Below are 25,071 nucleotides of genomic sequence, written 5' to 3'. Positions count from 1 at the left end.
AAGAAGCAATTTGGAACATTCTAGAGCATTTTTGGGCCAAGATTGGATTGTGCAAGCATGGAGGCATGAGGATGGACGAATTTGAAGACAAAAGAGGCTATGAACATGCTAAAAATCTGGTGAAACAAATACAAGTTGCAAGAAGGGATAAATTTCTAGAAGGATTGACCAAAACTTCACTCAAAACCAAGAAATTCTTCAATGCCGTGGGCATTGATTCACTTTCACCAGAAATTTGAGTGATGATGCAATGCTTAAATCACCATGACATGTGAGTGGATGATGCAATGCTTAACTCACCATGACATGTGAATGGATGACTCAATACCTAACCCACCAACAATTCCCACTCTTTGCCTTGCTCACCTACTCAATTCCACCAGAATTTTGTGTTAAACAAGTCCATCCTTTTCCTATAAATACCATGGCAGCAACCTCATTCAAATCATCCAGAAATTAACCATTCTCCAAGCCTTCCCTTGACTCTCCTTACATATCTAAACCTTCCCCATCCATTCCTCCATATAACCAACCATTCAACCACCATAACCACCTTGTGCCGCCACCATTGAAGGAGAGTGAGGCGCAGAGGCAGGACAGAGGGGAGAGAAGGCAAAGGCAAGGAGAAACTGACGGGAGCAACACAGAGAGCAAAGTTTCACTCCATTTTTCTTGGTTTTATCTTCTCAAACCCATGTTTTACTTTTGGTTTAATTTGTTAATAATGTGTAACTAAATTTATTTTGGCTAGAGGTTAATTCAAAGCCATGAATATATTTGTAATATGAATTGATTACCTTCAGTTGTGATTTCTGAGTTGTGATTTAATTTGCTTAACTGCTTGATTGATAACTAATTTGTGTATGTCGATTAAGAGTGCACGCTTAATTTTCATGCATGAATTTGATGCTAGAATATAAGGGAGTTTCACCTAATCGTTATGAACTTATATTCACAAGTAGTGAAGGTTGTTATCCACAATCGTGTTAAGTGAATTCTAGGCTGGATTAACATGTGTATTCCATAGTTATGAATGCCTAGTCAATGTTTATGATTTCCGTTGAACTTAATGATCTTTGTTGAATGTCTCTATCATGCGTATTCCATTCAATCCAATGAATCTAGGGAAATCTAAGAGTTAATTTAAGCGGACCTAATTAACTTGGAACATTGTCATTCACAATTTATTGAAAGAACAACTGAAAATCAATTTAGGTTGCATATGTGTCATGTGTGGAGAAGAACCCTCTAGCTAGTCCGTCACCTATCCTTTCACCTTAATTTCATGCTTTTGTCAATTCTGTAATTTATTTAAGTTTAATTTACTTCTCGTCAAAACCAAACCCCCCCATTATTAAATTATATTATTTAGTTAGTTTTCATTGTTGTTAGTCTTTTAATTCAATTTCCGTCCATTTCAGTTCCTAGTGTCTAATTTGATTGTTTTCATTATTTTGAGTCATTCTAAGTGTGTTTCGAGTTATTAGAGTTTTTAGCCTAGTTTTGTGTCCTCGAGTCTTGTTTAATATTTTTAAAATTAATTTAGAATAGATTAGCAATCCCTCCTAATCCCCGGCATAGAACGATACCCTACTTACATCTATACTACAATTGTCAAAAAGAGGGTTAATTTGTGTGTTAACTTATTTTACGCATCACATTTGTTAACCAATACCCAAGCCCCATTACAACGCTTGACTTCAATCTTAAGTGTTATGTGTTTCAATTTGTGGAGTTTGAATTTGGTATGAGTATATGGTGTCACTGGTTCTCGCATCTAAGTAGTAGCATTCCATTCATGAGATCATATCTGAACATGCTTATTAACTCCAGAAATTGCATTCTTTGTTATACATATATGTGAGCATTCCTTTTCATGTCTACATCAATTCTCTCACATATAACTAGTATAGGGTGTGTAGTTAGAAAATCTGAGTGAAAATTGAGTGCATATCTTGTAAGGAATTGAGTGATTTCTCTAAGGCATGTTACTACATTCAAAACATCGTTTTAATTGGTTAATTGTCATCTATCTCCAAAACCAGATTTGCGTTCTTAAACTCTACTCTGTCTGATTTTTACTTTGCTATACTTGTCATGTTTACTCGTTGTTTGTTTATTTGCTTGTTTTTGTGTGAGTTTATGCTTGAAACATTGAGGACAATGTTTGGTTTAAGTGTGGGGGGGTAACCATTGTTTTGCATGAAATTCGTAGGAGTTTATCACCCATTACTTCTAGTGTTGTTCCTTGCTGTTTTTAAGCGTTTTTAAGCTGTTTTGTTTATCACCCATTACTTCTAGTGTTGCTCCTTGCTGTTTTTAAGTGTTTTGACATAAAAATCCGAAAATCTCATAAAAATTTGAAAAATTATTTTGAAAAACCCAAAAAGAGTTGTTTTTGTGTGTTTATTTGTGTCTTAGGGTACCTTCCAACACAATGATGAGGATTTGGTTTTTAATTACATGACTGTTAAAGAGAGTCATAAACATGGATGAAAATTGATTTCCTCTTTGGTGTATGCTTGGTTGTGGTTATAATTTATGAATTCACATGCAATCATAAAGGAAAAATCAGTTTTGTAACATGCTTGAAGGAAGGAACTCAAATGAACGTTATAACCTTGTGAGACTTGAGCCTAAATGTTTATTTGGAGAGTTAATAATCTGTGCATCATTGTTTTCTAAAGTCGTTGCATGATCTCATTATTCTTTGCTTGGTTGCTACTTAGAAGGCGTTTCATCATTTAGTTCCAAATGCTAGAACTCATGCCTATTTCATTCAAAGCATGCTATTGATTTGCATAACACATATTCAAGATGAAGTTGTGTAGTAACCACCAAAGCCAAATTGCCGTGCCCCTATTTCATTATGTGTTTAAGTTTAACCCCGTTAAGCCTTGTTAAGCCTATGTTCTTTGTTAACCCACACTATCCTTACCTAGCCTAGTTTTAGGACCATTCATACCCTTGTTCTTGAAGCATAGTAAAGCATGACCTAAAATGAACTCCTCTTTGATCAATGTATTGCAGAGAGCAATTGTGGGGGAAGTGATTCTTGTGTGTGTGTGTACCAAAGTCCTTAATAAGGCACGGGTAGAGAAAAGAAAAAAAAAGAGCTCTAAAGGGTTGTTTGTTAAAAAAGGGTCCAAAACATTGAATTCGGCCCCAAGTGTTGCATGAATCTTCCCTTTATATGTAAAAGTTGATTCTGCATTCTAAAGTGAATTCCAAGTGTCTATTTCATTGCTTTGCTTGCTATCGCTTTAAGAACGTTTGTTATTCATATCCTTTCTTTGTTAGCCATTACCCCCAAGCCCTGTTACAACCCTTGACTTCAATCTTGAGTGTTGTGTGTTTCAATTTGTGGAGTTCGAAATTGGTATGAGCATATGGTGTCACTGGTTCTCGCATCTAAGTAGTAGCATACAATTCATGAAATCATATCTAAACATGCTTATTAACTCCAGAAATTGCTTTCTTTGTTATAACATATGTGAGTACTAGTCTTCCATGTTTACATCAATCTTCTCACATATAACTAGTGTAGGTGTTTAGTCAGAAAATGTGTGTGAAAATAGAGAGTATCTAGTAAGGAATTGAGGGAATTCTCTAAGGCATGTTACTACATTCAAAATGTTGTTTTAATTGATTAAATGTGAGCTAGTGAATGGTGATTATGATTAAGTATGCTCGAGGGTAAGGATTGCTTAAATCTATGTAAGTGGTGATCTTTGGCATGTCATGTTTCATTGAAAATCCCTGAGGCAAATGTTGGAAGGTTAGGTTGTGTTTTGTTTGTTTTGTTTGTTTTGTTTCATTTTGTTTCTTTTGTTTCTTTTGTTTTGCTCAAGGACTAGCAAAAGCTAAGTGTGGGGGAATTTGATAGAAGCATATTTATGCGACTTAGTTAGCTTGTTTTTGTGCATTTGTGTTGTTATTTCTTACTTAATTATGTATTTTAAGCTATATTCGTGTGTTTGTAGGTTCAAATAACAAAGTTGGCAACAAAGTGCTATTTGCAGCATTTTGGAGCATTTTTGGGCCAAGATTGGATAGCGCAAGCATGGAGACATGAGAATGGACGTTTTTTAAGATTAGAAGGCTAGAAATCAGCATGTGTGTGTGCAAGTGTGTTGACCTACAACTACAAACACTCATCCACTACACCCATTACATCCACACATTACCAAACACTCATCCACTACACCCATTACATCTACTCATTACCAAACATCCATCCACTACACCCATTACATCCACTCATTACCAAACACTCATCCACTACACCAATTACATCCACTCATTACCAAACACTCATCCACTACACCCATTACATCCACTCCTTACCATAACATACACCACTACCACCTTAATTAGATGGTGGTCCTCTCCCTAGCCTATAAATACATCCACCCTTCACCATAACAAAGGAGAGGAGAAAAGATCCATCAAAAGACACTACATTCACATCTCACAACTCCATACACTTACACTTTCATTCCTTGGCCGAGAGAACACAATCCACCTATCCACCCTTCACCATAACTCACCTATATCCATCCACCACCATAATTTACCACTCATCCATCAAACCACACCTTGTGCCGCAACAAAGAGAAGAAGGAGGACCCTTGGACGTGCTTGCCATTCTAGTTGGATTGTTGGAGCGTTTTTAGGTGTTTTCATTCTTTTGTTTTCAATCTCTAAATTTGTTTATCTTTGCTTTGTGAGTATGAGGAACTAAACCCCCCTTAGTGATAGGAGCATATTTATGGGACTTAGTTAACATGCTTTCTTGCATTTACTTAGTTAGTTATTGCTTATAAGAGTGTTTTAAGCTATTTTCGTGTGTTTGTAGGTCCTAATAACAAAGTTGGAAAGAAAGTGCATTTTGGTGCAATTTGGAGCAATTATGGGCCAAAATGGATTGCATGCATATGGAGCAAGTGGGATGGACGTTTTTGGTGTTTTAAAAAGGGTTTCAACACATGCAAAAATCTGAATAATGAAGTTAAAGTGTGGAAGTATGCAGATACATACACTTAAGGAACAATTTGAAAGGAAAAGAAGTGAAAGATGTCATTTGTTGGATTGCTTTACAAGATGTATTCACATTTTCAGCAACTACAAACATAATTGCAAGCTGAAATGATGCATAGCATGTGTGTAGAGGTGTAAAGTGGCTGAAAGTTGATGTTTGCAAGATGAAATGATGCAAAACATGTGGGTGAAAGTTGTCTAACAGCTAGTACATGTGGAAAAGGGATGGAATACAAGGCAAATGCATCAGAAATTGAAGAATGAAGGCACATGGACAGCTACAAAGGAGTTGAATTAGCAAAAGAGGAATGATTGCCTTTTGTTAAAGGCAAGACACAATGATAAAAGAGCATGTAAACTAGCTGTTTTTGCATCATTTTGGTCTTTGTTTGTATTGTTTATTGAAGCCACTTGAGTGATTCTTTGCTTTGGAGCTTCTATAAATAGGGAGTGAAGGGAAGAACAGAAAACATTACACTACATCAAAAACACAATCAGCCATACCACCCATTCTCCATCCATTCTTTTAGCCAAACCCATCTACACATTCATACACTACGTCACAAACACATTTTCAGCCATCTTTCTCTCTTTTGCCACACCCCCCATCCATCCTAAACACCACCATACCATCTCTCATCCATTCCTCCATACAAATACCATCCAAACCTGTCCCCAAAACCTTGAGCCACAGCAAAGAGGAAGGAGGAGAAGCATTGGACGTGCATGCCATTCAAGTTAGGATTGCTGGAACGTTTTAGGTGTTTTCTTTCCCTTGTTTTCAATGTTTAAATTCAATACTCTTTGTTTTGTAAGTATGAGGAACTAAACCCCCCTTTGGCTAGGGGGAATTCGAAACCATGTTTATGCTTGCAATATGATTTGATTACTTCTAATTGCGTTTCATAAGCTGTGAATTCAATTTACTTATCCGTTCGTATAAAAACTGATTTGTGTATGTTGGTTGAGAGTGCACGCTTAATTTTCATGCATGAATTTGATGCTAGAATATAAGGGAGTTTCACCTAATCGTTATGAACTTATATTCGCAAGTAGTGAAGGTTGCTAGTCACAATCGCGTTAAGTAAATTCTTGGCATAAATTTCATGCAATTCATAGTAACGAGTGCCTCGTCAATGCTTATGTTTTTCATAGAACTTAATGATTCTTTCTTGTATCTCTATTATGCAATTCATGTAGGGAACTTGTAGGGAATGTTTTGGGTTGTCGTATGCAATCATCCAACTCAATAACTTGTGAAAAAACTGAGGGTTAATTAATGCAATTCACGGTTAATCTGGGGCGTTGAGTATTCATAGTGTATCGAAAAGCAATTGGAGATTGTTTTGTATGCAAGTGTAACATGTGTGGAGAAGAACCTCCTAGCTAGCCTTCCATCCATAAGCTCCATTCAAATTCGTTCTACAATCTGTTTTAATTACAAAGTTTTGTCTTGTTTTCAATTTCGTCAAAACCAAATCCCCCTTTATTTTAAAGTGTTAGATTAGTTAGAAATCCATTTAGTTTGTGTTTTTAAGTGTTTTGATTCAAGTTGTAACCCAATTTCGTCCAAATTTGTGTTTGTGTTCAAAACTGCCCAGAAAGGGTTTTTAAGGCAGTTTTAAGTGTTTGTTTGCTGTTTTGATTCTTTTGGTTTATTTCAGTGTTTCAAACTCTAGTTTTACATTCTTTAAGTCTAGTTTAGTGTTTTAAACTTTGTTTTTACGTTTCTAAGTTAGTTTTCAAGTGTTTAGCAATCCCTCCTAATCCCCTGTCCAGAACGATCCCTACTTACATACTTTACTACATTTGATAAAAAGAGGGTTTAATTTGTGTGCTTATATATTTCGCATCATTTAGCTAGGGGGAATTCGAAACCATGTTCATGCTTGCAATATGATTTGATTACCTTCAGTTGTGATTTCATAAGTTGTGAATTCAATTTGTTTAACTGCTTGATTGATAACTTATTCGTGTATGTTTATTAAGAGTGCACACTTAGTTTGCATGCATGAATATGATGCTAGAGTATAAGGGAGTTTCACCTAATAGTTACAAACTTATATTCACAAGTAGTGGAGGTCGCTTATAAACGATAGCGTTAAATAAATTCTTGGCAGGAGTTTCATGCTCATCATAGTAACGAATGCCTCATCAATACTTATAGTTTTCATAATGCTTAATGATCTTTGATTGTATCTTTATTGTGATGTTCACGTAAAGAACTTTTGAAGAATGCTTGAATTGTTGTATGCGTTTTCCCATCCAATTCAATAACTTAAGGAGAACTTGAAGGTTAATTTAAGCGGACTTAATTAACCTGGGGTGTTGAGTTTTATGATTGATCGAAAGAACAACTGAAAATTGGTTTATGTGCAAGTATGTCATGTGTGGAGAAGAACCTCCTAGCTAGCCTTCCATGCATTCAATTTATTCAAATTCGTGCAGATTTCATTAGTTCTTTAATTTACTTGTTTTGTTTTCAAATTCGTCCAACCCAAAACCCCATTTACTTTAAAGTGTTTTATTAGTCAAAATCTGTTTTGATTTGTGTTTTTAGGTGTCCCAAAAGTGTGTTAGAGTCCAAATCTGCCCAGTTTGTGTTTTTAGGCAAATTTGAGCGTTTTTAGCTTGTTTTGAGTCCTTTGAGTTTGTTTTAAGTTCTTTGAGTCTAGTTTGGTGTTTTAAACTTAATTTTACGTTTTTAAGTCAGTTTGAAGTGTTTTAGCAATCCCTCCTAATCCCCTGCCTAAAACGATCCCTACTTGCATTTATACTACAATTGACAACAAGAGGGTTTAATTTGTGTGTTAAGATAATTTTCGCATCAGTGCACACTATATTCAAAGAAATTAAATATTGTAAACACTTTTTCATTTTAGAAGAAGGATGCCTACGAGCACCATCATCCAATTCTTCCAGTAAATTTTGTCAATCAATTAATTGAATATTTTAACTTCAAAGTAAATACAGATGACGACTTCGTGTCATTCTTTTTATTCATTTGGTATAAGAGCCAAGTGATTGGTGATTGAGTAAGTCATTTATAGTCATTTCATTCTACCCAGTTTTTGGTCTTTGCAGTAATTTAATATTTTATCTATTCATTTGTCACGTCCCAACCCTCGAATAAGGACTATTCACAAGTTAGGGTGTGAGCCATATCTTAGCTATAGAAATAAATTCTATAAGCAAGATATGGTTCACACCCTAGCTCGTGAATAGTCCTTATTCGTGGGTTGGGGTGTGACAAAATGGTATCAGAGCTTAGGGATTAGATACTCTAGGATTGAACTTGTGATGATCACTATGTTTGTCGAATTAGCTTAAATTTTATGTTTTTTAACTTTGGACTAATTATGTTTTGATTCTTATATAGTGAAAGTGGCATTGGAGTCATCAGAATAATGACTGGATGAGTAGTTTCTTGTTATCTAGATTGTGGGTCTTGACTTGTATTAGTATGCTACTAGGACAATGAACTGAGGCAAGTTACTAGGAGGAGGAGGAGGAGCCCATAAAGTAACGGTATAAATATGTGTGCATATTTATATATGTATGGGGATCCATTTCCTTTGGATTTGAGTTTTTTTTTTTTTCTTCAGAAAAACGTTGAAGTATTTTAATGGTCTTCCTTTATAGAAATAGTAATTTAAGTACATGTTGTTTAACACTTGCAATTTGTTCGTAGGAATTTGTGTTCTTTAGTAAATGTTTGTAAATTTTGATGGGGATATGAATTCCAATGTAATTCATTCCTACTCACAAAGGAAAAAGAAAGAAAAATGGTCATTGCAAACTAAAACTCTCATTCCTACACGAGTTGGCAATGTCAATAATAATTCTCATTCCTAAACTGTGATGAGCTAGTGAAATCTCATTCCTACATAGTTTTGGGCTATGTGATGAGTTATAAAATTTTAAATTATGTGTGGTGAGAATATAGGAATCCAATTAGTAAGGTGATTGGTGAGTTACATTTCCGATTTGTGTAACCATCAATTTTTCTATTCTAATTTCATTATTAGGTGATTTTCAGTAAAAGACTAGTTTCGTTTTCCTATCAGGTTCACTATAGAGGTGTTTTGCTAGAGTTGGAAGGCCTAAATTGGAGAATTGCAATCCACATGACATGGAAGGGTAATCTCCATGCAACCACTCTAACTAAATACTTCATCAATGTTTTTCAACTATTACTATAATATTTGTGATATATTCTACGTCTTTTAGATTTGTTTTACCTTACTTGTAAAACTATTAAGGTCTTGCAAATTTCGAGGGCGCAATTTCTTTTAAGGAGGGTAGATTGTAATACCCCGTATTTAAAAAAAAATGGTTATATATATGTGTGTGTGTGTGTGTGTGTGTGTGTGCGCGCGCGCGCGAAGTTATTTTTATGTAATGAATTTATTGGATTTCTTTTTATACACTATGTGTACAAGAACTTATACTTTTGATATCTAAACAAGTCTCAAAGTAAGTTCATTTTGCTTCAAAATTATTTCAAAAACTAGCCAGTATTATTTCATGTTCATATGTGATTAGAGATATTTTAAGTTTGAATTGGAGAAAGGTGATTATATGGGATTGGACAAGTAAGAAGAATTTTTATGCAAAGGATCTTAATATAAGTTAGTTACATGCGATGTTGGAATGATTATTTTAGAGATGAAGATGTTATGGACACTTGGATTTTGTTACTCGTGTGATGTAAGGGCAAGTAATTACGAAGGAAATTCAAGTTTGAACAGGTCTATGGATTACTAAGTTGGATAGATATGGAGTTAGTAGTCATGATTTGGCGGGAGTTGTAAGAAACTAAAGTGTTTTCATTGGAGAATTAGCATACAAATGATTATATACGCAATGAGTATCACTGAACAAATTGCCAAATTTATTCCTAAGATGATACAAAGAATTATGATCACTTTGGATTTGTAATTTTGCAATTGAATTATGAATTATTATATAGTTAATATGAGCTCTAGGAGTTAGGTTTGAACTTAGTGTTGGTTCATGATTTTAGAGAATCACTTGCAAAATTATTGTTACATACAGAACCATAATTATGAAGGAGAAATAGTGCTTCAATATGAGGATTTGGGTACTTATACACTAGTCAGAAGAATTTGAGAGTACCTATATCAATGCAGAAGGTATTCTACATGTTTCAATGTTGAAGAATTCAAAAGAAATGTATAAATATGTTGTTGAGACTTTATATAATGATAATTAGGCTTGAATAAATAGTAGAGATGGTGAAAGATGCTCTAAGAGGAGGGATGAACATTGGTTGTCTGTCAGCTAGTTTGATGAAGATATGACGAGTTTTGGGAATCAAATTAAAATGGAGAAGACAGCAACTATATTATAATATCGTCGATAGGAAAGCAAAGCAATTTTCAGTGGATAAGCTTCCGTTAATTTTAAGAAGAAAAAGGATTGAGGAGTTGATGATTTTAAAAGAAATGAAGTTGGTCAAGAATAGATGATAAATAGAATTGGTGTTAAGCTTTTGAATAATTATTGCATTGATATAAATTGATGGTAGTATGAAAGGTGGCATATTCTTCGAAGAAATAAAAGCTTATATTTTAAGCTGCATGGTGATGAAAATAAGAGCAAAGGACCTAGAGGGAATGAAAACCACAAGTATACACTCTTGGTGATATGTGTATAAAAAAAAAGAGTGAAAGACAATAGAGAAAGTGAAGGTGGGAGCGCCATAATTTAGTGACTTGGAATTTCATAGGATTGAATAGGAGAAGTAAATCTCTGTTAGCGGTTGTGAAGCCTCTTTCTTTGCTAAAGAGAAGGTTTTTCTTATGTTAGTATACATATGGCACAGAACTTGTGGTTGTATACTGCAGATGTGTGAGGGCTTCAAAGCAATAGTGATACATAAACATGAATGTTTGAGTTTTTTGTTTCCCAATTAGCTACAAGATCATAATGCAATCTTTAATGTTGTGGTTGGGCATCTACTGATATGGGCTGTGTGATCTGAAAACTCATTGATTGAATTAGCACATTTATAGAATGATGAGCACTTCCTGATAAAGGAGTAATATGTGAAGGCACTACAAAAATGAGTTTTTCTCATAAGCCATGTTAGTCGTGAATAAAACCAAAGCCAATTCCTTTGCGAAGAATTATACACTGGAAGTGTGCGGGTTTTCGTAAAAGGAATGATAAGGCACTGAAATTGATGCTTATTGAGTAAGCATACACAATTAAATTAAACATGATGATGCTTCTTAAGCAAGAATATGAATGGACATGTTATGAATTCAATGATGCTGGCTAATTGAATTTTGATCATTTAAAGTCAAAGTACATATAGGTGGATATGCAAAGGCATAATCTATAAGGGCACGTTTGTTTGACAGGATTAGCAAGGCTTGGACTGGACTAGACTATAGTCCTGTGTTTGGTGTGCAACCGGATTAGCTTTAATGGGCTTAGGTGGGACTCGCTCGGATTACACACCTCCTTACGAGTTCTTAACGAAGAACCCCAATTTTGGGCGGACTCGTAAGCTCGGAGAGAAAACCGCGAGGATCCCCAACGTCCTGCTCGTCCTCATCTCTGCGAGGATCCCCAACGTCCCTCGTCCTACTCGTCGCTCGTCGACGACGAGGCGTCGACCTTGCCCTGCTTCCTCGTCGTCGACCTTGCCCTGCTTCCTCGTCGTCGTCCTCCTCACCCTCATCTCTGCGTCTTCTCACCCTCATCTGGTCGGAGACAGTCTGGTAAGCTTCAAATCTTCGATTGATTTCGTCGAATTGAGATTAGAATTTGGGGTTTTCATATTTTTAGTTCAAATTGAGATTAGAATTTGGGGTTTTCGTATTTCAACTTTTCTGGTAAACTTCAAAATCAATTTTTAGGTCAAATTGAGATTAGAATCTGTGTGTGTCTGTGTGTGTGTGCGTGTGTGTGTATACTATGTGTGTGTGTACTCTGGTTTGTCTGTGTGTGTGTGTATACTCTCTGTGTGCGTGTAATCTCTGTTTGTGTATACTCTGTGTGTGTGTGTGTGTAATCTGTGTGTGTATACTCTATGTGTGTGTGTGTGTATGTATGCAGTGTGTGTGTGTGTGTATGTATGCAGTGTGTGTGTGTGTGTATGTATGCAGAGTGTGTGTGTGTGTATGTATGTATGTATGCAGTGTGTGTGTGTGTGTGTATGTATATATGTATGCAGGGTGTGTGTGAGTGTATGTCCGTGTGTGAGAGTGTGTATGTCCGTGTGAGTATGTGTGTGAGTGTGTATGCAGTGTGTATGTGTGTGTGTATGTTTGCAGGGTGTGTGTGTATGTATGCATGGTGTGTGTGAGTGTATGTCAGTGTGTGAGAGTGTGTATGTCCGTGTGAGTGCAGTGTGTGCAGCTGACCAGTGTGTGTGTGTGTGTATGTATGCAGTGTGTGTGTGTGTGTGTGTGTGTGTGTGTGTGTGTGTATGCAGTGTGTGTGTGTGTGTGTGTGTATGCAGTGTGTGTGTGTGTATGTATGCAGTGTGTGTGTGTGTGTGTGTGTGTGTATGTATGCAGTGTGTGTGTGTGTGTATGTATGCAGTGTGTGTGTGTGTGTATGTATGTATGTATGCAGTGTGTGTGTGTGTATGTATGTATGTATGCAGGGTGTGTGTGAGTGTATATCCGTGTGTGAGAGTGTGTATGTCCGTGTGAGTATGTGTGTGAGTGTGTATGCAGTGTGTGTGTGTGTGTATGCAGTGTGTGTGTGTGTGTGTGTGTATGTATGCAGTGTGTGTGTGTGTGTGTATGTATGCAGTGTGTGTGTGTGTGTGTGTGTGTGTATGCAGTGTGTGTGTGTGTATGTATGCAGTGTGTGTGTGTGTGTGTGTATGTATGCCGTGTGTGTGTGTGTGTATGTATGCAGTGTGTGTGTGTGTGTGTGTATATATGCAGTGTGTGTGTGTGTGTATGTATGCAGTGTGTGTGTGTGTGTGTATGTATGCAGTGTGTGTGTGTATGTATGCAATGTGTGTGTGTGTGTATGTATGCAGTGTGTGTGTGTGTATGTATGCAATGTGTGTGTGTGTGTATGTATGCAGTATGTGTGTGTGTGTGTATGCAGTGTGAGTGTGTGTGTGTGTGTATGTATGTATGCAGTGTGTGTGTGTGTGTGTATGTATGTATGCAGTGTGTGTGTGTGTGTGTGTGTGTGTATGTATGTATGCAGGGTGTGTGTGAGTGTATGTCCGTGTGTGAGAGTGTGTATGTCCGTGTGTGTGTGTTAGTGTGAGTGTGAGTGTGAGTATGTATGTGTATTTTGCACATTTGTCCATGAGTGTGTGTGTGTGTACTTGGTTTATAACCATGATATTACAATGTGAATGTTTTGTATTGTGTGGGGTTGATGCTGAATTGCAATTTTTTGTGGTTGTTGGTTGCAGAGAAGAGGAGCATAAACGGAAGGCTAAGGCTAAGGCTACTACATTACAGGTGTCCTTTAATTTCCCTCTTCACATGCAATGCCTAGCAATGATAGCAATCCTCATACTAGTGTTCTTAGACACATGTTTATAGATGTATAAGAGTAGAACATTTTGAATATGATGCCTCGGGTTAATGATAACTTTTTTTTTTTCAACGCCACCTGTATATTTGTTGCCTCGGGTTAATGATAACTTTTTTTTTTCCAACACCACCCGTATATTTGATACCTCGGATTGTGACTTCGCTAGTTACTTTGATCTAGTTCATTTCGTATCATAATCACTTCATTTCCATCACCCTTAATAACAGTAAATATTACATATATAATGTTCTTAATTTGTTTTTTGTTTTTTTTTTTGTTTGGATAGATATGGATCGAAGGAAGCTTTTATTGATCTTATTGTTAGAGATGTCTTATTTGGAGACAATTTGCATTTGTACGATTCTTGTGTTGATGATGCTACGTGGCAAACAGAGACATGTTGAACGACCCACATTGACTAACCGTTCACTTATTAGACGAGAGATTAGTTTGTGTTATCTGAATGGTATAATAGGGAATACTGATACTGAATGTGTCAACGAATTGAGAATGGATAGAAGGACTTTTGGCATATTATGTGACTTACTTCGTTAAGATGGGAGGGTAAAAACTGATGGTTTGGTGTCTGTAGAGGAGCAGGTGTGTATGACTTTACAAATATTAGCACATCATACTAAGAATCGTAGTGTTGGCGGTAGATTTTATAGGTCGGGAGAGACTATAAGTTGGTATTTCAATAGCGTATTGCAAGGAATTTTGCGATTACAAGGTATCCTACTAAAAGTCCCTCAGCCTGTGCCTATTGATTCTACAGATCCTAGGTGGCAATGTTTTAAGGTATGATGAGAATTTTTTTTCATTTTCCCTAAGCTTGAACTCTTCATTCCCTTTGTATAAATTAACAAAAACTTTTTTTTTTTTTTTAAGAATTGCTTGGGAGCATTGGATGGAACACACATTGATGTGCATGTACCTGAAATTGACAAACCAAGATACCGAACAAGAAAGGGTCGAGTCGCAACTAATGTGTTAGGTGTGTGTTCAGGAGATATGCAGTTCATATATGTGTTTCCGGGGTGGGAGGGTTCCGCATCAGACTCTAGAGTGCTACATGATGCAATTACTAGGCCTAATGGTTTTAAGGTACCAGCGGGTAAGACTATTACTTAGTCTCAACTTTGTAAGTTAGGTCTAGTTCTGTTTGTCAACTACAAAACACTAATAAGGTCTGTTTTTTTTTTCATTAGGTTATTATTACCTTGTAGATGGTGGTTATACAAATGGTGAAGGATTCCTTGCACCCTATAGAGGAATACCTTATCATTTATCTGAATGGGAGGGACGAACACCTTCTAATAAGGAAGAATATTTTAACATGAAGCATTCTAAGGCAAGGAATGTAATTGAACGCTGTTTTGGCTTGCTAAAAGGAAGGTGGTCAATACTAAGGAGTCCATCTTTCTATCCGATAAGGACACAAGGTCGAATAATTACCCCTTTTTGCCTACTACACAATCTTATTAGGCAAGAGATGTCTGTAGATCCAATGGAGAATTTGCCAATAATAGAAGATGGACAAAATACAGAAGAAGGTGAATATGTTGGTAGTGTTCAAACATCTGACCAGTGGACTGCAAAAAGGAATGATATGGCTCAGGAAATGTATAACGAGTGGAGAGCAATTAGGAACCAGCAACCGAACTAGCTATATGTGTTAATGATAACATTTTATTTTAGTATTCCTTTTTATCATGCATTTGTTAGATATTAACACAATGATTGGATGGTATGCAAATTAATTGGATATTATGCAAGTTGATTGGATATTATGCAAATTGATTATTTGTATGGTATTTTCCTTCATTAAAATATTTTTTGTTTAGGTATGGATAACGAAAATATTTTGAATGCTACTCAAGAGCCAAAAGGAAGAAGGCGTAAATGGGAAGCATTTGAGGAAGAAGTATTACTAGGAGTTCTTGAGGATTTTGTTGCTCGGAAGCAACGGTGTGACCCTGGTGCTTTCAAACAAGGTACTTTGGTTGAAATAGCAAAAGCTGTCAATGTTTTATGTCCTCATTCAAATATAAAGGCAAATCCACATATTGAGTCCAAGTTGAAGAAATGGAAAAATACATATAGTATGGTCGTTGACATGATAAACACAAGTGGATTTGCATGGAATGATGTCAAAAAGTGCATTGAAGATGACAGTGATGACTCATGGCAAACTTATGTGCAGGTTCATATCCTATTTTATTTATACATTAGTTATATTATTGCTGCTATATTTGTTACGCATGCTAAATTTTAGTTTTGCTATGTTGATATAATCTTAGAGAAATAAAGAAGCCGATGGATGGAGAAGCAAACCTTTTCCACTGTTTGATAGATTTGCATATATATTTGGAAAAGATCGGGCTACGGGTAATGTAGCCGAAACCCCTGCTCAAATGGTGGAGGAACAAAGTCATGATCATGTTGGTGAAAGTGATATTGGAGGTGAAAATTTTGTTTCTTCAATGAACCAACAAAGCCAACAAAGCACCCCATCTGAAAATAGCCAAAGAAAGAGGAAAAGAGCTGTGGGAAGTTCAAGTGATGGAACCGAGGCAATTATCAGTGGACTGAAAGATTTTTATGTTGAAAGTGGGAAGAGGATGCAAATGGTAACTGAAGCTTTAGTTCAAGGTACTGCAGATCATACTGACATAGCTAATGAACTTGAAGCAATGGGTCTCTCTCCTATGGATCAAATTGATGCATTGTCTCTTATTTTGGATAAACCAAAAAATGTGGGAGTGTTCAGGGCAATCAAACCGGAACTCAAGAAAGTGTTCGTCCAAAGGCTTTTAAGCGACAACGCAAGCGGATGAGGATTTTGGCTAATGTTAACATGGATGTATTTTATTAATGTTAACATGGATGTATTTTATTAATCATACAATCTTATGTTATGGCTTATAACTTAGCTTTGCACTAGTATTTTGGCTTATGTTAACTAGCCATTTTGTAAATTATGGAGATCTATTTTGGCTAATGTTAACTAATGTTAACTAGGATTTTCTAAATTATGGAGATCTTCTTATGTACTTGTATTTGTTGAAGTTGCATGTATTGGGCACTATTATTTTTCTTCTGTTGGGTGATAGAGTTTAAACCAAGCTACATTTGCAAATTAAACCCAATTCTATTAGTAGGTAATAGAAACAAAACAATTGTCAATTTTTTTTAAGATTCATAATATACATGGCAAAAATATGCTCCAATTAACCCATATCATGAGATTTGTAGCATTACTCTATTACACAATGGCAAAAATTTGTAGTCCTAGTCTAAGCAAACACAAATCTGGTGAACAGTACTGTTTTTCTTATCCTGCTTCTTAGTCCGACATTACACCAAACGCTTCACTAAGTTAGTCCAGCTTAGTCCAGTCTAAGCCAGTCCAGCTTAGTCCCGGCAGCTAGTCCAGTCCGAGACAGTCCAGCGTAACAAACGCACCCTAAATGGAATTGAATACAGCTTTAAGGCTAGAGAAATGTACTTTGTGATAATTTAGCCGAGTAAGGGCTAAGCACGATGTCCAAATTGTAAAGAGTAATTTGTTTATTAAAAGAGAGAGAATAAAAAGCAATTATCTCTTATAATGAGTAACTTTAAGGTATGAAGAGTTAGAGACCTTCCTACAAATACCTTAAATGTGGGAGAAGTCTACTTTCTAGAAAATTCCTTACTAAAATCCCAACATGTACTTTTGAGGACTTCACAACTACTGTCGTATGAAATATAATTTCAAAAGATGGATTGTGCACATCATTAAAATAGTCAACCTAGTAGTGAATCCAATTATTAAAGATTTGACTAGAGAGTAAGTTGATTATCGAGGGGAATGAGGCTAAAGCCAACATAACTAATGAATCAGCCGGGCGGAATTGATAGGAGATCCCATGGTCTAAGTTCTATAGGCAAACAGGTTGTGCATGATTCAAAGAAGTTCACACACTATATACCTCATTCCTATGATGGAGGAAGTGTGTTGCAGAAGTTTTAGGGTGTATATTTATACTTAATGACAATGATATCTTATAAACAAGAGGAATATTGCAGAGTATTCTCAATCAGTGGTCACTTATGTGAGAGTAGAAGTTGGTCGCTTCTATGAGAATGAGATGGCTAAATTCTCTAAACTCTCATGAATCCGGGATTGTTCAGGACCAAAATGAACACAACCGTATGAACCATAATATATTAAGATTAGTAATGTGTGTTGCTTATTGTCTCGGTATACTGTTGCGATGAACAGTTCAAGATCTTTCACATCCACTGCGTCACCAAGTAAATCTAATAAGTATTCCCTAGGGTAGGTTCAAGTCCAAAGGACACCTCTCCCGATGCATCTCTTGTCCACCTGTACTCTCAAATTCTTCCTAATTTTTCATTCATGCGAGGGATTGTTGGAATTTATATATTACTAGCCTTTCCACGCGCTCACATACGCATTTTAGATGAATTTATATGCGAGGATTGGTTCAATGTAGAAACATAAAATAAAGGCGACTATCATCTCTAATAATAAAGGTAGGAATTTGAAGTATTTTATCTAGAATATGTAAAAAAGAAAAGTAATAAATAACAGAGAATATCCTTATAATTTAGTTGCAACATATGCATCTTGTTGCTCTAAACCAAGAAACGTAATGGTGCACGAAAGATATTAGTAAGCATATAATATTATTTACGTACCTACATACTTTTTTTTTCTTTTTTTTTTTTGTAATTGAATCAATGGTATACATTATGTTTTTTTTTTAATTGGAAAATTAAAAAAAATAGTTTACAGTAGACTTAGTTTATTAAAGAGTAAATACAATAATAGTGGTAAAATAAAATTAGTTTAAAGCAGATGATTTAGCACATAGTGACATAGGAAGAGAGGAGGAGGACAAAGGAATGATCTCTAACCTAAAGCTATTTGAAAACTATTTTGTTACCCCATGTCGTGAATCAACCATTGGAGGTCTAGTGTGGGGTTGTTTTAGAGGAAAAAAGATGAGTAGTTTAATTTCATATGTACCTAATAATATGATTCTGTTTTACCTTTCCTTCCAGATGTACATATTAGGCTGTCAATGGTTGTTGCTATCTGAGCTGCATTAAACCTTGAACTTGGTGGCGCTAAGGACTTTTATATATGTTCGCTTTCCTCAAGGTTTGTTCTTTAGATATTTCGCATGCTTTCCTTTTCCCGAAGTTTTATAATTTGTACGATCATTTAATTCAATATGTTACTTGATTTTATGTAGAACTGTTGTGTACAAATGCCACCAATTCATCCCAACCCGTATCCCACAATTCAGACCTAAGTGAAGTTGCTCGATTCCTATCCTATCACATTTCCAGAATTCACAGTAATTCTCAATTAACCGTTACAATGAAAAGATTTAAAAGTCAGTGTAAAAGATATCAACAAACGCGTATTACTTCAACATAGAAATGTACAAACTCCAACCTAAAATCACTATTCGTTCAATCTTAATAGATGTGTCTTAATTATTAAAGACAAAAAAAGTAGAAATCATATTACCCACTGATGTTGGTCCTATGTCTTCTTGGTTTACTTCCGTTTGATTTTATACTATATTTACTGAGTTCAATCGGGTTTGATAATTGGCACGTCGTCGCATTGAAATTCGAGCCCGTTGTGATGAATTCATAGATTGTCATCTTTGCCTTTGTTGATTGCTCCTAATACCTTTGGTCTGGCTATCGAGAATTGTGAACATTTGTTTGTCTGAAGTGAACTTCTTCATTGCTGACCTACATTGAGAAATTGCCGAAGAAAATGAATTTTATTTTTGAAAAGAAGAAAAAATAAATCATCCATACAGAAGAGGAATAATGCAGATAAGGTAAAAACCTCTGACATATTGCTTCTATCAATTCCCTCCATACTTGATATGTTGAAATCCTGAATTGAAAAAAAATATATATATATTTGAAGGCATATATAAACAGACTTAAATATTCGTACATTTGGGATGATAAAGGCTGTTAGGTTTGCATTTGGCATTCAAAGTAAATATTAAACATGTTGTGCCATTGTCTACCATCTAACCAAATTAAGAATGACAAATACGGTAATCACACCAGCAAAGCCTACAGTACATAAACAATGCAGAGCACAACAACAGCCTAGTAAACACGCAATAGAGGGCCGAAAACACAGATATACGCAACATGATGTATAACTGGCGAAAATTACATTTTAAAATTATCTGTAGAGAATTATACAGATGAATTAAAACCACATATTACTGATGATTATTCTTAGGGGTGGATCATTTAAACATATTAGAACGATTATCCAATTATTGGTTGGATGATCGAAAAATTTACCTCTGCACGGGTACTTGGATCTGCATTAAGTTTGATAAGCATCAGTTCACGTTCTATTTGTGGCTCCCTTGAGATGTCCTTGACCTGATAAAGCAGACTTATAAGTGAAGATAATGCAGAAACTACCAAAAGGTTTTACACGAAATACTAAAGACGTCCACTAACCTCTATCACATTCACCAACTTGTTGAGCTATTCAACAACCTGCCTCAACACCTTTTCAGTCCCAAACACAACTATGGTAAAGAGAGCCTTGTCCTTATTCAAACCAACAGCAAGAGACTCGATATTGTAACCTCTCCTGGCGAAAACCCCTGCTATTCGGTTTATGATTCCACTTTCATACCCAACAAACACTGAAATAGTATGGCCCTGATTCATGCCAATTTGCATATACAGTATTTCAATGTAAACATACACATTATTTGAAACGTTGATAGAAGCATATTTATGCGACTTAGTTAACATGTTTTCTTGCATTTACTTAGTTAGTTATTGCTTATAAGAGTGTTTTAAGCTATTTTCGTGTGTTTGTAGGTCCTAATAACTAAGTTGGAAAGAAAGTGCATTTTGGTGCAATTTGGAGCAATTTTGGGCCAAAATGGATTGCATGCATATGGAGCAAGTGGGATGGACGTTTTTGGTGTTTTAAAAAAGGTTTCAACACATGCAAAAATCTGAATAATGAAGTTGAAGTGTGCAAGTGTGCAGATACATACACTTAAGGAACAATTTGAAAGGAAAAGAAGTGAAAGATGCCATTTGTTGGATTGCTTTACAAGATGTATTCACATTTTCAGCAACTACAAACATAATTGCAAGCTGAAATGATGCATAGCATGTGTGTAGAGGTGTAAAGTGGCCGAAAGTTGATGTTTGCAAGATGAAATGATGCAAAACATGTGTGTGAAAGTTGTCTAACAGCTAGTACATGTGGAAAGGGGATGGAATACAAGGCAAATGCATCAGAAATTGAAGAATGAAGGCACATGGACAGCTACAAAGGAGTTGAATTAGCAAAAGAGGAATGATTGTCTTTTGTTAAAGGCAAGACACAATGATAAAAGAGCATGTAAACTAGCTGTTTTTGCATCATTTTGGTCTTTGTTTGTATTGTTTATTGAAGCCACTTGAGTGATTCTTTGCTTTGGAGCTTCTATAAATAGGGAGTGAATGGAAGAACACTAAAGATGACACTACATCAAAAACACAATCAGCCACACCACCCATTCTCCATCCATTCTTTTAGCCAAACCCATCTACACATTCATACACTACATCACAAACACAATTTCAGCCATCTTTCTCTCTTTTGCCACACCTCCCATCCATCCTAAACACCACCATACCATCTCCCATCCATTCCTCCATATAAATACCATCCAAACCTGTCCCCAAAACCTTGTGCCGCAGCAAAGAAGAAGGAGGAGAAGCCTTGGACGTGCATGCCATTCAAGTTAGGATTACTGGAACGTTTTAGGTGTTTTCTTTCCCTTGTTTTCAATGTTTAAATTCAATACTCTTTGTTTTGTGAGTATGAGGAACTAAACCCCCCTTGGCTAGGGGGGAATTCGAAACCATGTTTATGCTTGCTATATGATTTGATTACTTCTAATTGCGTTTCATAAGTTGTGAATTCAATTTACTTATCTACATGAATTAAAACTGATTTGTGTATGTTGGTTGAGAGTGCACGCTTAATTTTCATGCATAAGTTTGATGCTAGGATATAAGGGAGTTTCACCTAATCGTTATGAACTTATATTCACAAGTAGTAAAGGTTGTTGATCACAATCGTGTTAAGTAAATTCTTGGCATGAGTTTCATACAATTCATAGCAACGAGTGCTTCGCCAATGCTTATGATTTTCATAGAACGTAATGATTCTTGCTTGTATCTCTATTATGCAATTCATGTAGGGAACTTGTGGGGAATGCTTTGGGTTGTCGTATGCAATTTATCCAATTCAATAACTTAAGGAAAATCTGAGGGTTAATTAGTGCAATTCACGGTTAATCTGGGGTGTTGGGAATTCATGGTTTATCGAAAAGCAATTGGAAATCGTTTTATATGCAAGTGTGACATGTGTGGAGAAGAACCCCTTAGCTAGCCTTCCATCCATTCACTTTACTCAAATTCGTTTTAGAATCTGTTCAATTTACAAGTTTTGTTTTTGTTTTCAATTTTCGTCAAAACCAATTCCCCATTTATTTTAAAGTGTTAGATTAAGTAGAAATTAATTTAGTTTGTGTTTTTAAGGGTCTTGAGTCAAGTTATAACCCAATTTCGTCCAATTTAGTGTTAGGTGTCAAAACTGCCCAGAAAGTGTTTTTAAGGCAATTTTGAGTGTTTGTTTGCTGTTTTGAGTCTTTTGGTTTGTTTTGGTGTTTTAAAGTTTAGTTTTGCATTCTTTGAGTCTAGTTTAGTGTTTTAAACTTGTTTTTACGTATTTGAGTCAGTTTTCAAGTGATTTAGCAATCCCTCCTAATCCCCGGCAACGGCGCCAAAAATTTGATGCGAAATATATAAGCACACAAATTGAATGGCATGAAATTCGTAGGAGTTTATCAAGTTGTTTTGCATGAAATTCGTAGGAGTTTATCACCCATTACTTCTAGTGTTGTTCCTTGCTGTTTTAAGTGTTCCAAAAGTGCAAAACGTGGCAGCTTATGGCGTATGCTCCATGCAAGGACACCTTACGGACAAGTGCCCACAATTGATAGAGAATGGAGGTTGGGAGACCCTCAATGCCGTGGGATTTGGCAACCAATACCAACCGAGGAATGACCCATTTTCTAATACTTACAATCCCGGTTGGCATGATCATCCAAATTTCAAATGGCGAGAACCCCAACAAGGCCAACAACAAAGCACACTTAGGCAACAACCCCCGGGTTTCTATCAAAGGCCGTTTACACCAACTCAACCCCAAGCACAACTTGCCCAAAACAAATCAGGTTCTTCTATTGATAATGATCAGATTTTTCAATTACTAACTTCTATGGCGTAAAGTATGCAAATTAAGGACAAGAGGGTGGACGAGTTAGAGAAGCAAGTAGGGCAGATTGCGGAGTTTGTGGGCTAATTCCAAGAGCAAGGCAAGTTGCCAAGTTCAACCGTTGTCAATCCAAGGGGAGGATTCGAAACTGCCAAGGCCATCATGCTAAGGAGTGGGAAAGAAGTAGGAACTGACCCACAACCATCTAAATCTGTCCCCAAGGAGGATAAGAAGTTGCAAATTGAAGAGGAGGATCATGCCAAGGCCACGGCAAGGATTGAGCAATCCTTGCCGCAACCCCCTACACCATCTCCATACCCCAATCCGTCCAAATCAGGTAAGAAAGGTCCAATTCCAATTAGTTCTAATGTTATTCCTCCAAACGTACCGTTTCCTAGCAGATTTTTACAAGCCAGGAACGAAGAGGAGGAAAAAGATGTTCTGGAGACGTTTAGAAAGGTGCATGTCAATATCCCTCTCCTTGATGCTATAAAGCAAATCCCGAAGTATGCCAAGTTTTTTAAAAAGTTTTGTACAACAAAGAAACATTTTCAGGAGAAAGAAGTGGTACATGTAAGCGAGAATGTCTCTGCCATGTTGCAAAGAAAGCTGCCACCTAAATGCAAGGATCCCGGTAGTTTCACTATTCCTTGTGTAATTGGTAATACTCGTTTTGATTCTGCCATGTTAGACTTAGGTGCATCTATAAATGTCATGCCTTATTCCATTTATGCATCTATGAACTTGGGCGAGTTGAAAAATGATGGTGTGATTATTCAATTGGCCGATCGATCTAATGCCTATCCGAAGGGAGTTTTGGAAGATGTTTTGGTGCAGGTAGACCACTTGATTTTCCCTGCAGATTTCTACGTGCTCGATATGGAGGATTCAGGCCACTCTCCACCATCACCACTCTTACTTGGACGACCTTTCATGAAAACAGCTCAAACCAAGATTGATATGGCCAAAGGAGAAGTCACTATGGCATTTGGTGGTGACATGATTAGTTTTAAAGTTTCTGAATTTATTGAGACTCCTTATGTTGTTCGTTCTTGTTGTGCCATTAATATAATTGAAAATATAGGGCAAGAATGTTCAACACTAATCAAGAAGAATGTACCTCGAACCACCATCGAGGAAGGAATTAGAGTGAACAACAAGGGGTGCACGGCTCCAACCTTGAAATCACCAAATCTGGCCGAAAGCACCCCTTGTCCATCTATTCATTGTGCTGCCACTTCTTTGCCGTACATGGGTAAGCCATCTTCTCCACTTTCAATTCCCATTTCGAATAATAGGTTGTTACCTTGTTTGGTGCAGGTACCTAGGTGTATTCAAAGTAGTGGGAGAGTTCATGTTGATTTAGGGAAGCAAAGCACAAAAATCAGGAAGGATCATTATCCCCTTCCATTCAAAGATCTAAAGCATGAAGTGGTTCGTAGGGCAGGTTGGAGAGGAAGCATCCCTGCATGCCGTCGGGTCTAATGAAGCCTCAAAGGAGTATCGTCCGGCTGCAAGACGTTAAAGCAAGCGCTTCTTGGGAGGCAACCCATGTATTCAAATAAGGAAGATTTTTTAATCGCTCCACAATCAGTTTTGCGTTTCTAAAAACCTTCCCTTTTCTGCAGTTTTATTTTGCCTTGATTATCATTTTTATTTGTTGCTTGTTTAATTGTTTTTTGTGTGGGTTTATTTTTGAAACACTGACAGTTATGCAAGGTATTTTTACATTCATAAAAAAAGAAAGGAACATTAAGCAGATAAATACAAGAGGGAGCCTTCACAAAGGCTGCTTAGGAGAAGTCTTAGTAGTCGGCTGAGCCTCAACAGTCTGCGGGGCCACAGAAGGAGGAGGTATCGGAGGTTGATCATTTGGAGCTTCACTACGCGGTACAGCCCCAGAAGACGAAGGCAAATGCTATTGGAACAAACCCACAAACCTCTGATGATCAAGTAAAATCTGACCATCAGATTCCTGCATCTGGTCAATTTTCCTCTTCATGGTTGTGGCATAGTTGTGTGCGAGCTTGTACAACTGTTTATTCTCATGCTTGAGTCCTCTAATCTCCTGTTTGAGACTCATCACTTCAGCCGCCAACGATTCAACTTGACGGGTTCGAGCAAATAGG

At 36.5% G+C, this 25,071-nt stretch overlaps 1 protein-coding gene and 2 long non-coding RNA genes across 4 annotated transcripts in view; all 3 read left to right on the top strand.

Moving 5' to 3' along the window:
• LOC126584703 (uncharacterized) overlaps positions 1–21,621 on the top strand; it is a 40,871-nt gene extending 19,250 nt beyond the window's left edge. Inside the window, exons 1-2 of one of the 2 annotated variants that reach the window (XR_007610091.1) lie at positions 5,750–5,801; positions 21,425–21,621. This is a non-coding gene — a long non-coding RNA (uncharacterized LOC126584703). Of the gene's footprint in view, positions 1–5,749; positions 5,802–21,424 lie in introns of those variants that run through there. The other variant, XR_007610090.1, reaches the window with a different exon arrangement.
• On the top strand, positions 12,370–13,661 carry LOC126584702 (uncharacterized). Its single transcript, XR_007610089.1, has 2 exons — positions 12,370–12,494; positions 13,207–13,661. It is a non-coding gene; the product is annotated as an uncharacterized LOC126584702 (long non-coding RNA).
• LOC126584696 (uncharacterized) lies at positions 15,574–16,643 on the top strand. Its single transcript, XM_050249028.1, has 2 exons — positions 15,574–15,787; positions 15,885–16,643. The coding sequence occupies exons 1-2, from the start codon at positions 15,689–15,691 to the stop codon at positions 16,419–16,421; spliced, it is 636 nt and encodes a 211-aa protein (XP_050104985.1). The 5' UTR covers positions 15,574–15,688; the 3' UTR covers positions 16,422–16,643.
• Positions 21,622–25,071: the final 3,450 nt, after the last annotated feature.

Source organism: Malus sylvestris, chromosome 10 (assembly GCF_916048215.2).
Source record: "Malus sylvestris chromosome 10, drMalSylv7.2, whole genome shotgun sequence".
In the NCBI taxonomy this organism is placed as follows: Eukaryota; Viridiplantae; Streptophyta; class Magnoliopsida; order Rosales; family Rosaceae; genus Malus; species Malus sylvestris.
Note: the sequence above shows the minus strand (reverse complement) of the source record. Positions and strands in the feature narration are given on the sequence as shown.

Coding starts and splice junctions, on each gene's coding strand:
- LOC126584696 (XM_050249028.1), top strand. CDS start 15,689: ATGGTCGTTGACATGATAAACACAAGTGGATTTGCATGGAATGATGTC. Junction 15,788..15,884: donor CATGGCAAACTTATGTGCAG/GTTCATATCCTA, acceptor ATATAATCTTAG/AGAAATAAAGAAGCCGATGG.